We start from the raw sequence: 13633 nt of genomic DNA on the forward strand, positions 1-13633 counted from the left end.
ATAAAAGAACCATTGAATGGATTATTATAAATGAAGATTTTATATTAGTGCTATACTGCCTTGTGAATACTTAAGTGTTTCGTAATGATTATAATGATTTTGTCAAATATGCTTTCTGTGGATGCAGCTAAGGGAATTGATGGTAATGATTGTTGGTAGATCTTATGTTTAGTTCTTTTTACTTTATTTTTTCCAAGTATTTTCTAATTATTATGTTTGTTTAGGCAATTTTCTAATGACAATTTTATTTTAGAACATCTGCCGCGAAGCCGACCGTAAACGCGAAGACATGAAATGGCTCGTCCAAACGTTGGATATGCTTACTAACCACTGCTCCGAAGGGGAGGCTCAAGAAGAACAACTCAAGTTGGAAAGCCTCATCTCCAGATATAAGAACCTAATCCCTACAATCGAAATCACCATGATCAAGACAGAGACGTACACAAGATGCTATACATACAGACGCGAGGTGCACGAAGTTATTTGCATACTGGAGACAGCTCAGAAACAAGCAATGGTTGAACCGGAGCCACATTCGTTGCAACACGTGGAGCAACTGGTGTTGGAACAGCAGCAAGCTGTACAGAAACTCGACCGCCACCGACCTTCTGTCATGTCTATGTTGCAACGCGGCAAGGACCTCATCAAGGATGCCAACGCACCAGCCTTCGTCAGAGAAGATGTCCGCAACCTCGAAACTGGCTGGAACGCTGCCTATGAAACATCTACTGACCGTCTCCACAAACTCCGTGACACACAAAAAGTCTGGTCCAACTATGAGTACCAAAAAGACGAATTGCTGTCAGATTTGGACAAGATTGAGGGCTATGTTGCTCACCCTGGCCTAGAACTCGGTGTGACTAATATCAGCCGCGAACTTCAAGACACCAAGGTTCTTAGCGCTGATTTGCTTAAAGCTAAGTCTGAAAGACTGCCTCAACTACAACAAACTTATGCTGAATTACAGCAACTTACTGCTAACAAACCAAAACCTGTAATAGAGAAAGATCTACAAGCCATTGAACACAAGATAGACAGAGTCCAAGATGAGGTGCAAACTAAAGTTGAACACTTAGAAAAGTTCAACGAAGAATGGGTCAAGATTGAACATAAGTTGGAACATGTTCGAGAATGGATTAGAAAAGAAAGCCCTGCGATAATTTCTCAAATTCAGACCGAAAATATAACCCCTGAAGAACGTGTAGAAAAGTCACAGGCTTTGCAAAAGATTATTGCAGAGAAGTTAGGAATAATCAGGGGCGTTGCTGAGCAAGGGTCCAGATTGGCATCTGAACACCGTATACAAGATGCTAACAGATTAAAAGGTGAAGTACATATGTTAGAAAAGATGATGGCTGATCTGCAAAGATCCACGGAACAACAGACAAAAGTAGTCGAACATGATTTGGCTAGTTGGCAAAAGTATCAGAAGGGTGTTGCTGAAATCAAGCCATGGATTGAAGAAGCTGAAATGAAGCTTGCCAACGTACCTAAGCCCAGCACATTGCCTGAAGCACAGCAATTACAACAACAGTCTAGAGCTCTGATCACTGATTGTGATAAACAGCTTATGAACTTACAGATCTTATCGAGCGTCAGCCACCAATTGTCGGGCAAAACTAGTGCACCTGATGAAGTCGACGCTATCCATTCCAGATGGGCAGTAGTCCATGACTTAGGAGACCAATGGAATAACAAGCTAGACAAACTCGTTAATAACTGGGAGAACTTTGAACGTGATGCTGAGAAATTGGAGGCTTGGATTGAAAATGGAGAAAAATTGCTAAGTGCTCGCAGCGTTTCAATTGATTCGCCTCAAGTTGAAAAATTGGACCGAGAGTTGAACAAACTGAAGTCCTTTGGAAATGAGATTTCTCAGCAACAAGCCAAGATTATCAGCTTATCGCAAAGTTGTGATAATATTTGTCATAACATTCAACCTGAAGGGGCTAATCTCTTAAAGAATAAAGTATCTGACATCAAACAACGAACAAATGCTCTTGCTGACACTGTCAGGTCAAGAGTAAACGAATTATCAGATAAAATCATTGTTCGTCAAGAATTTATGACTAAGCTACATACATTTGACAACTGGATTACTGATTTCAGAAGAAAGACAGAAAGCTATGATCAAATAAGTGCTGACAAAGTTGAGCCAGCGTTACAATCCATGCACGTTCTCTTACAAGAGCACGCGGCTAAGGAACCTGAATTCACTGACATCTACAATGAAATCAAGAACATGACGCTTTCTTCCCACCCAGATGAGTCACGCTCATTAAGTGAGACATACACGAATATTGCTCAACACTACCAAGTTATTGAAAATAATATCCAACAAAACAAAGGAGTCCTGCAAAAGTGGTCTGATCTTTTAAACTGGTACGAAGATTCTAAGCAGCAGCTAGGTCATATTCAGTATCAGATTGATGGCCCTAAACTAACACCAGAAAGTTATGAAGTATTGCGACAAGAACTCGTTAATGTCATCACTAAGGTGCCAGAGTGGAAGAGCAATGTAGCGCTCCTTGATGGACCGCAAAGAATTAAGGTTACCGACCAAAACACCGGCCGAATTATGTCACCTACAAGTTTAGTAAAGGAAATTGAGACAAGAGCTGAACAATTACTTAGCCAAGTGACTTCGAAGAGAGACTTAGTACAGAAAGTCGGCGCTCGATGGGACAAATTCAACCTTCAGCACAATGCTTTGGCTGAGGTATTGCACAACGTTCAGTCGGTATTAAACGACATGGCTCAGAAGCCAGTACCTTTGACTGAAGCCACAATCCAGGATATGTCCGAACAATTAGATAAACTTGATTCTGAAATGAAAGAGAAGCAATCGATACGCAAAGAATTAAGAGAAGAAGGTCTGCATCTAATGAGGGAAGATCAACCAAATATGGGAACTATTCAAAACGCTTTATCTGCTGCAGATAATAATTGGGACCAAATTGTAAATTCCGTTCGTGATACCAAGAACAGATATATCCTTTTGTCTTCAACACTACAAGAACTTAAGAATTTCACTGTTGCCTTTGACAGGGAAATGGGCCGAGCTGAGCAGTTGTATAACGACTGCAAAGATGCTCCTAACGATTATGTACAGACGGCTCAGGCTCTTGACAAGGCCAAGAAAGCTTATGAGATCTTGAAGCGATCAAAGGGCTTATTAGACCAAATGGACGTTATCAAGCAGTCAGTGTTAAAACAAGCGTCAACTTTGGGAGGATTTGACACAAGTCCACTAGAAGAAGCATTCCTTACTTCCCAGACACACTGGGAGAAAGTAAATGACGCCATCATTAAGAGGATACAGGACCTAGAATCTCAACTTATCGTTTGGAGACAAATTGATGACACAAAGAACCAAGTTGTAACATGGCTGAGCGAAACTGGTCAGAACTTGGCTAATGCTTGTGACAACCTTGAAATCAGATTCGGCCAAAATCATCTTACCAAGTACAAGGAAGAATTGCCTTTGTATTTAGGTCTTAAGAACAGTATCAAAGCTAAATGTGAACAAATTACCAATTTGAATAAAAACATCCCTATGGGACAAGTTTCATCAATCATTGATTATTTGGATAATGAGTTTGAAGCCCTGCAACAACTAGCAAATAACTTGGAAGGAGCTGTATCCTCGTTAGAATCTAAGGAAAACAAACTAAAGGACAAGATAAAGCGGCTATCAGATAACGTTAGTAAAATCCGCGATGATATTATCCAATGCGATGACATGACCGGCGATAATGCAAAAATTTTGGATCGGCTGAAGAAATGTCAGGCATGCAAGGTAGAATTGCAGAATCTGAACGACGAAATTGACAATTTGATTCAAGATGTATCTGAAATGAATGCTAACTATCCCGGATTCTACGAATCTCTTGTACCGAAGGAACTGAGTTCATTACAGAAGAGATTTGAAAGTGTACTTGTGCACGCAAACAAAACAGAGACAACCCTCCTTACCTTCCTACAAAAACTGTTTACTGACAAACTTGCCATGTTTAATAGAAATCTGAAAATATTAGACGACAAAACGAGATGGTGTATGCCTGACGTGAACAGTGACAAATACAACTTAGAAGTGAAGAATGCTGCATTGACTGACGTGGAAAATGGCATTGCGGATTGTCAGAAGAAAGTAGTAGAACTTCAAGAAGCCTGCGAAATTCTTCGTGTTGTAGCTGAACCAGCTACTGCTCAAGAAGCGGCCGTACAGACAGAAAAAGCAAAGAAAAATCTTGATGTACTAAACGCCAATTATCAAGAAATAAAGACTAGATTACGGGAAAATATTGACGCTTGGCAAGAGTACGAAACTTTACTAGAAAATGTATCAGAATGGCTAAAGGTTAAAGAAAATAAAGTAAGGTTAGAAGCTGCTAATTTATTGAACCTTAGTGAGATAGACGACAAAATCAAAGAAATTGAAAGTCTAAACAAAGAAGTCAAGAATTATGGAGATGAAATCAACAAACTTACTGAAATTGGCGAGAAAATCTTAGCTCGTAATCCTGACTCACGAGTCGTACAGTATGTCAATCACTTAATGACAAGATACCAGGCTGTTGGAAAATTCATGGATAGCCATTTGAATAGACTCAAAGATTTGAAGGATAACAAAGGAAAGTATGACAAATCGATTGCTGAATTTAAGACGTGGTTGCAAGACGCTAATAACAAAATCAGTGACGTAGCAGCTATGAGCAAACATTTAAAACCAACGTCAACAGATCTAGAACAAGTAAAAAGGCTAAATGACAACAAAGAAAATGGTCAGAAATTGCTCAATAACGCTATTGAATCAGGCGAAGCTCTGTTCAGTGGTATAACCCCCGAAGGACGTGAACAAATAAGAAATGAGCTTAGATCTCTAAGAGATTACTTTGAAAACTCTGTTGATTCACTGAACAATGTTATTAAAGATATTGAAACAACAATCAACAAGAGATCGTCTTTCGATGATACCTTCAACCAAGTACAAAAATGGATTAGCGACAAAGAAAACGAACTTGGAGAGTTCAAGTTATGTCCTACTCTTCCGGAAAAGAAAGCTCAACTTCATGGCACTAAGATTTTACACCAAGAAGTTGAATTACATCAGTCCATGCTTTCGCAGTTGACTGAGAAAATCAAAATGATGCCAGACGAGGAAGCCGAAAAAAGCCTTTCCAAAACCATTGATAGATACCAAAATATGGGTAAGGAACTTGCAAAAAGAGTTGCTACTTGTGAATCTAATGTAGGTGATCACGAAAAATATGTCCAAATGTTTGAAGATATTCGCGATCGTCTTAACCATATTGTTGCTGAAAACAGTCTCCTCTCCTACGGAGGTGTTACACAGAAAGAAGACGTCGACTCTAAAATTACAGCTATAGAAAAAGTTATGACTAAGGCTCAAAATATCGATAGCGATTTGAATGCTCTCAAATCCCAGCTAGACACAGTTTTGAAATCCACCAGTTCTAACGGACAACCCTTGCTTATTAGTGAATACGAACAGCTTAAAGCTGTTTGGGACCAATTTGCAACACAATGTAAGGAACAAGATAAGAAATTGAAAGAAACTTTGAAACAATGGACTGAAAGCCAGAAGACTCTTGATGAACTTGAGGAATGGCTGAAAATAAAGGAAAATCAAGTACGTGATCAAAGTCTTAAGAGTAATCTAGAAGCTAAGATAGCTCATTTGCAGAAGGTAAAGGAAATTCAAAGTGAGCTCGCTACCAGAGCTACTGATTTCGCTGCGTTGACAGACAGCAAACAAAACGTTGCCAGCGAATCAGAATTAAGCAGCAAGACATCAAAATTGGCTACAAGATACCATACCTTGAATAACCTTGTGAATGAAATCATTTCTAAATATGAAATGTTTGTAGCAGAACACCAAGCTTTCGAAAACGAATATGATGATATGGAAAAATGGTTGATGGGCATGCTCGGTGAGCTACAAGATCTAAATGAAATTGTTGGTGATTATGCCGTGCTACAAGAAAAGCAAAACAAAGCGAAGGAACTGTATGAAACGAGGAACAAAAAGACTCCTGCTTTTGAAGAATTCTTAAGTTTAGGCGAGAAACTTTATACACATACTAGCCCTGATGGCCGTGAGTTCATACGCCAAAAGATTCGTAAGATACGGACTTTGTGGGACAGCTTTGGTGACAGTTTCCAAGAGACAGTTAATAAACTGGATCAGTGTCTCCTCCAGTTTTCAGACTTTTCTTTGGCTCAAGAACAGCTGACTAAGTGGTTGAAAGATGTTGAGAGAGCCATGCAACGTCACACAGAGTTGAAGGCGTCTCTTGAAGAAAAGAAAGCTCAGTTGCAGAATCACAAGATAATGCATCAAGAAATAATGGCCCATCAACAACTAGTCGAGTCCGTATGCGATAAAGCTCAACAGTTAGTTGATCAAACTCACGATGCTTCCCTGAATGTATATTTGCAGTCAATCAAACAACTTTTCCAAAACATCGTTACAAAGTCTCAAAATCTTTCTGATAATTTGGAAGACTGCGTAAAGAGGCACGAAGATCTTGTGCGCCTCATCCAACAATACAAGGAATGGCTAGGCTCCCAGTCAGAAAAACTACTTGACATTGAAAATGCTACTGGTGAAAAGCCTGAAATAATAAGGAAACTTCAATCTGCAATTGCCATGAAAGATATTGAAAAAGTTGGCTCAAGCAAATTAGACGAGATTCGAAGTGTTTTCTCTTCCGTCAGCAAGAGCACTTCTGAAGCCGGCAACGCTGCTATCAAGGCCGAGATCGATAACCTGCTTGAACAACTACGCAATGCGGTAGACGGTATTGAAACATCTGAACAGAAGTTAAAGCACACCTTAGAGATTTGGAACAAGTTTGATTCTTCAATAGAGTCGATTACTGTATGGCTTAAAGATATGGAATCTAAATGTCGTGACCAAAGTCTATGCTCAACTCTGCAGGAAAAAGAAGCTCAGCTGCAAAGATACGTTAACTTGCGTAATGAAATAAACGCCAAGGAAAAAGAAATTGATGCGTTTGTTGATGAATCTCACAGTCTTATTCAACTTAGCGGGGTCGAACGTCTAAAACCACTTGTGACTCAAATAAGTAGCCGCTATCAACAATTGCATTTAATTTCTAAGGACATCGTCAATCATTGGTCTGAACTAGTCACTGACCATAAGAAATACGTTCAATTACGCAATGAATTTGACGCGTGGTTGAAGCCTTTAGAAGAACAATTATCCCAGATGGTGACAAAAGAAGACAAACTCAGCATTGAAAGTAAAGGCAACAAGCTTCAAGTGTTCTTACTTGAAAGAGACAACGGTGAACACAAGATTGGTATCTTGACAACGGCTGGTGATAAAGTTCTGCCTGAAACTGCCGCTAATGGTAGAGAAAATATCCGTTCTGAAATAAGAGTTCTCAGAGAACGATGGGACAAACTGAATGACACTATTCTTCAACAACAAAAGGAGTATGAGTCTCAAACACTTCAGTGGTCTAGTTACCAAGACGTCTTACAACAAACGTTATCGTGGTTAGACGAGAAAGAAAAAATTGTCGAGGCAGAAGAGAAAGCTGTGTTGAACTCTGCTCAAGAAATCAAATCAAAACTTCTTAAGAACAAAACCTTGTTACAAGAAATTGGTTCACATAAGAGAGTGATTGAAACCGTTACTGAAAAGGCAAAGAGTGTCGCTGCCAATCTTCATTCAGGCAAGGGAGAAGGTGACGAAATGAATAAAATTATTCAGTCTGTGTGGGACAGATACAATGCTCTTACAAACAGATTGTCCTCAATTGTTGATAAGCACGAAACTACATTTGACATCTATCAGCAGTTCGGTGACCAGCAGAAGTCGTTACAAGACTACCAAAAGCATTTGTGGGATCGTCTTCACCTTCTGTCAGACTTTACTGGCAACAAAGCTGCTTTACAAGGAAAATTAGGTAAAATACAAGAATTATTAGACGCCATTCCAACAGGAAACAACAAATTAAAGATTTTGTCTGATTTGATCGAAAACAATGGAGCAAAGTTATCGCCTAGAGGCAAAGAAGGTATGTCAAGAGAGCTCGCTTTGCTTAAGGCTGATTTGGAGAAATTCACAGCAACTGTCCATGATGTAAAGCGAGGCATTGAAGACAAGATACAACAATGGATCGAATTCGATAGTGCTAATGAGCGTTTGCAACACTGGTTGAGTGATACGGAGATGAGCTTGAAGACTTATACCCCAAAAGCTACTTTAGAAGAGAAGGTGGACCAGCTCAACAAGTATCAGGTATGTAGTCCATTTAATTTTATTATTTATTTGAAACTTTTAATTCAATCTGATATTTCAACATGATAAATTTTGAACAGGATTTATGTAAAGCGATTGATAATCACGAAAATGATTTGAGCACGACCATAAGATTTGGCGAAGCCTTGGATCAAGTAAGATTTTGAGAACAAAGTTCTCGACATCAGCATTGTAGGACTTAGTCTAATTTTCAGTAGATGGTCTAATTTCACGGTTAATATTATTGGGAAGTTCTAACAAAATCAAATACTCGTACTGTACTTGCGTAGCTACTTATTCTATTTTAATGGGACTGGTTGGAATAAGAAAAATAAATACTAATCGTAGTGGGCGTTTTGGTAATAGGTACTTACCTCACAAATCTCACAACACGACCTCTACTCTTAATGACGTTACTAATGTTAGTTGTCGTAGTATAGTTTAATAAATTAATAATATAAATATTTACAATACTATCACCTATTCACTAATATATTGGGCTTTCACAGGCTATATTGGCAAACTTAAAGAAGACCGAAAATGACGTCGACAAATTGACCGATGAATTTAGTGATCTTATAGAAAACTGCAATGATACGAGAATCACTATGAATCTACAACAAATGACATCAAGATTCCAATCTGTGCAATCAACAGCGAAGGAACTTGTCAAGAAATGTGAACAAGCTGTCAATGACCATAACGCGTATCAAGAAAAATACAACCAATGCACAGATTGGATTAAGGCAGCACAACACAAATTCGACGAATGCCAGAAGAATTTGTCTAATACTCCTGAAGGTATCAGTGCTAAGCGGGAGAGTCTTAATGACTTGCTTAGTCAACGCCGTAATGCTACTCTTCTGGTCAATAATACCTTCGAATTAGGTGAAAAATTATATCCTTCAACATCACCAGAGGGCAAGGATCTGATTGAACAGCAACTGCACGATATTCAACAAGCTTTGGATAACCTGTTTGACAACATAACTAAAGCTGAGAGGGACTTAGACTCTGAACTGAACAAGTGGTCGTCCTTTGAAGATAATTTGAAGAGCGTTCAGCAATGGTTGACCACCGCCGAGAAGAATCTGCCTAAGGAGATTGAATTGAAGGCAACTCTCGATGAGAAACGCAATCAACTTAATGTCTACAGAACATTCTTGCAAGATGCCATAGCTCATCAACAAGACATTTCTAACTTGGAAGAACGCTCTCAGACTTTGCCTGACGGAAACAAAGAAATTGCAAAAGAAATCAACCAGCTTAAACAAAGACACGATACTATCCTTACAAGAGCAAAATCGTTTGTTGAACAATATGAAGCTATAGTCAATAACCATCAACAATATAGTAAAGCTGTTATGGACTTGCAGGAATGGGTAGAAGCTACGCACAACACAGCCCAACTCTGGGGTGATGTAAATCTAGAGCGAGTAGCTTTGAGCAGCAATTGTGAAAAACTGAAAACATTGCAACACAGTCTGCCTGAAGAAAAGAGTCGTATTGATAAAATACGTTCTTTAGGCGAAAAAGTTCTGCCGGGAACTATAAGCAACGGTCAAGCAAATATCAGAAACCAGATAGATGCCTCTCATCAAGAATGGGAAGGATTAGTCTCATTCATAAATAAGACTATTGAAACCCTGGAGAATAAGATCCAGCAATGGAATGAATATGAGAATATGAAAGATCAGTGCTTGGCTTGGATCCGGAATACCGATACACAGATCCATGCGGTGGACCTGAAGGCTAGTTTGCCTGAAAAACAGGAGCAGTTCAAGAAATTCCAGGAACTGCAAGGTGAAGTACGCGCTAAAGAACTCGAAATTGACAACATTACAGAGAAAGCACAGAACTTATACACCGGCGTACTTGGACCTCGTGGTACTCAGATATCAGACCTTGCTGTCAAATATCAGGCTCTTTCTCAAAAGGTGAAAGACCTTACCAACAGATGGCAACAGTACGTTAAGACACATCAAGAATTTGCGAGCAATGTCACTGAATGTTCACAATGGATCGAAGAACTACGAGACAAATTGGACTATTGCGCTGATTTGAGTTCTTGTTCTCAAGATGACTTGGAGACCAAACTGGTTTTGATACAAAATCTGTTGCTTGCTAAGGATGAAGGATTTACTAAAGTTCAGTCACTGGTAGAGTTGGCCCAAAATGTGTTGGCTAACACCGCGCCAGCTGGACATGAAGCTATCAACAATGCCCTACTAGCTTTGCAAGAACAATGGTCTGCCTTACTTTCTAGAATGATTGAAACCAAAAACATGCTTGACGACTCAGTAACTAAATGGGCCGGTTTCTTGGAACAGATACAGCTTATCGAAAAGAGTAATAGTTATCTCGAAACTATGCTTGCTCAGTTGTCACCATACGAAACATCAATGTCAGATAAGAGAGCCCAACTTGAAAAACTTAAGGAAGTCGAAGAAAAAGCACGTTGTGACCGAATTGATGTAGACACCCTTAAAGCTAAAGCCGCAGAGATGGTTGCCAGCGGCCAGCAAAATCAAGCTGCTTCTAAAGCACAAGAGACTTTGAATAAGTTTGACTCCCTTTACGATAAGATCAAGAAGCTTCTTGCTGATCGCGAAGAACAATACAAAGATCATAGATTGTACAAAGAAGCTCATGATGAACTTATCCAATGGCTCGGTAGAGCTCGAGAAAAAGTTCCATCTTTGAAGTCAAAACCATTGAGCGATAAGTTGGCTATTGAAAACTCAGTTGCCCCTCTAGAAGCTCTTATCAATAAGCAAGCGCAAGGAGAGTTGTTACTTGAACATCTGCAACATACTGGAGAAGTTGTCTTAGCCAGTACCTCTCCTGAAGGACAGGCTATCATCAAAAACGAAATGAAAGCCCTTAAAGAAAGCTTTGATGCCTTATTCAATGAAATCAAGCAACAAAAGAGTCAACTAGAAGACACTGTCAACCAATGGCGCGAGTACAAGGATGAGTATGAAAGGTTGTCTGATTGGCTGCAACAAAAAGAGATTCATATTAAGAATCATAAGCTTGCTTTATTAGGCACCGCTAAAGAAAAGGGTGCTCAAGTTAATGAAGTCAAAGAAATAGTCGATCAGTTGCAAAAGGGTAAAGCAGATATAGACAAATTCAATGCTTCCGCTGCTGGCCTATTATCCTCACACCTGGACACGTACGTGAACAACCAACTGAGACACTTAAACTCTAGGTATCAAGTACTGGTAAATATGGCCAATGATGTTCTTAAGAAGGTTGAGACAAACTACGAACAACATCAGAATTATGACAATAACTATGCTAAGACTAAGAAATGGATAGACGATGCTTGGGAAATCATCCGTAGCGGAAGTGACGCCGGAAGCAACAGTAGTAAAGAAAATTTACAGAAGCGTCTAGAACAAATTGAAGACTTATTAAAACGACGTGAAGAAGGCCAGAATCTTGTTCATGCTACAGTCAACAGCGGAGAAAAGGTTCTAAGAAACACCAGATCTGATGGTAAAGATAGGATCAATACAGAATTGAAAGAACTTCAAAATGAATGGGATCGTCTTGTCAAGAAAATGACGACAGCTAAAGTTCATCTCGAGACTGCATTATTGCAATGGGCTGACTACAGCTCTAGCTATTCACAGCTACAGCAATGGATCTCCGACAGAGAAGCAAAACTCCAAGAAGTATGTGAGCAAAAGGTCGCCAAGTCTAAAAAGGGTCAAGATCGATTAGCCGGTCTCACTACTGGCCTTAGCTTGGGCGAGAGAAAAGCCACACTTCGTCAAACAAACAATATTGTTCAAGATATCGTTTCGTTTGAACCTATGATTCAGTCTGTAACATCTAAGGCTTCAGAACTTATGCAACAAGCTCCTGCATCTGAAATTACCAGCAAATACGAAACGTTATCAAAACAGGCTAAAGATCTTTATGAGAAACAGAAAGAAACAGTTGAACAGCACCAAGCATTTATCGATGCTGGTACAGACTTCGTCCAATGGATTAGAGCTGCTAAAGAAAGACTGAGTAAGTGCTCTGACGCAACTGGTGACAAAGAATCACTCAGCAGTAAGATATCACAGTTGAAGGTATTGGAAAGCGAATTGCCCGAGGGTCAAGTGAAACTGCAAAAGGCTCTTGAGCAAGGTGAAATTTCCTGTGGTTTAGCTGATGATGAAGATAGAGAGGAAATTGAGGAGGAAGTAGCTCTATTGCAAGAGGAGTACGATACCTACGTGTAAGTAGCCCATTATGTTTTCACAACAATATTTTTTTCTTGTCTTTATTATACTAATTATATTGGGACTTTAATTTTAGTGAGCAGCTGAACAACACTAAAGCATTGATTGAAGGAGGTATCGTCAAGTGGACGGAATACGAAGAGCAGTACAAGGAAGCCTTGGATTGGTTGTCGAAGACTGAAATACTCGTGCAATCGTTCAACAAGCTGCAAAACAGCTTAGAACAGAAGAAGGTCGTTCTTGAGGAATTCCAGGTGACATTTTTAACAAAATTTTGATATTTGAAACCCTTTAAAGTTGTAATATTATTTTTCCTTAGTTATTGATCGATACGCTCAGTATGTTTTCAAACACCTTATTCCAAAACTGTTAGAAGATATCAAATATATTTTTTATTTTCATTACAGGGACATTTGCAAATGCTGTTCGATTGGCAGGCAGATTTAGACAAGCTAAATATGCGCGCGCAGACGTTACTAGAGACGTGCTCAGATACAAGAATTTCCAATGGAATTACTCAAATTACCACCAAGTACAATGCTTTGCTGTCTCTGGCTAAAGAAGTTATGAAGCGACTTGAACTTCATTACCAGGTATAAAAACTTCCAAAATGTTGTTAATCAAAATTCTGTTTTTCTTGCCAATGTTTCTATATCTGTAATTATTTCTTTAGGAACATCAACAACACAACGCTCTGTACGGAGAATGCCAAGACTGGCTTGACAGGACTCGAGAGAAACTCAACCAGTGTGCTGAAATACCCAACAACCTTCAAGAAGTTAACAACAAGCTAAATACTGTTAAACTACTGCGTCAGTCCTTGGAACAGGGTCAAAACAAACTTAGATACCTTCTTGAGTTGAAAGAGAAGGTTATTATGAATACTGAACAAGCTGGAGCTGCTAAGATTCAAGAAGATACGGACAACTTGAAGCAAGAGTTCGATAAATTGATTGCTGATTTGCAAGATGTTCGTAACAAGCTAACAAATAGAGCGTCTCAGTTTGACGACATATCTAAGGTAAGTGACATTGAAAACTATATTAAGATAAGACTATGTAAGTCTGTTGAAGCAGCATATCTACAAAATACAAAT

At 39.2% G+C, this 13633-nt stretch overlaps 1 protein-coding gene across 7 annotated transcripts in view; it reads left to right on the forward strand.

Annotated features, from left to right (window-relative positions):
* Positions 1–13633, forward strand: part of LOC126368355 (muscle-specific protein 300 kDa) — a 200724-nt gene that overhangs the window by 81685 nt on the left and 105406 nt on the right. For 6 of the 7 annotated variants that reach the window (XM_050012271.1, XM_050012270.1, XM_050012269.1 and 3 more), the window contains 6 exons: positions 254–8296; positions 8377–8451; positions 8806–12533; positions 12614–12791; positions 12945–13130; positions 13211–13558. In XM_050012271.1, coding sequence (XP_049868228.1) covers positions 254–8296; positions 8377–8451; positions 8806–12533; positions 12614–12791; positions 12945–13130; positions 13211–13558 — 12558 coding nt within the window. The remainder of the gene's footprint in view (positions 1–253; positions 8297–8376; positions 8452–8805; positions 12534–12613; positions 12792–12944; positions 13131–13210; positions 13559–13633) is intronic. The other variant, XM_050012273.1, reaches the window with a different exon arrangement.

Source organism: Pectinophora gossypiella, chromosome 7 (genome assembly GCF_024362695.1).
Source record: "Pectinophora gossypiella chromosome 7, ilPecGoss1.1, whole genome shotgun sequence".
Taxonomy (NCBI): domain Eukaryota; kingdom Metazoa; phylum Arthropoda; class Insecta; order Lepidoptera; family Gelechiidae; genus Pectinophora; species Pectinophora gossypiella.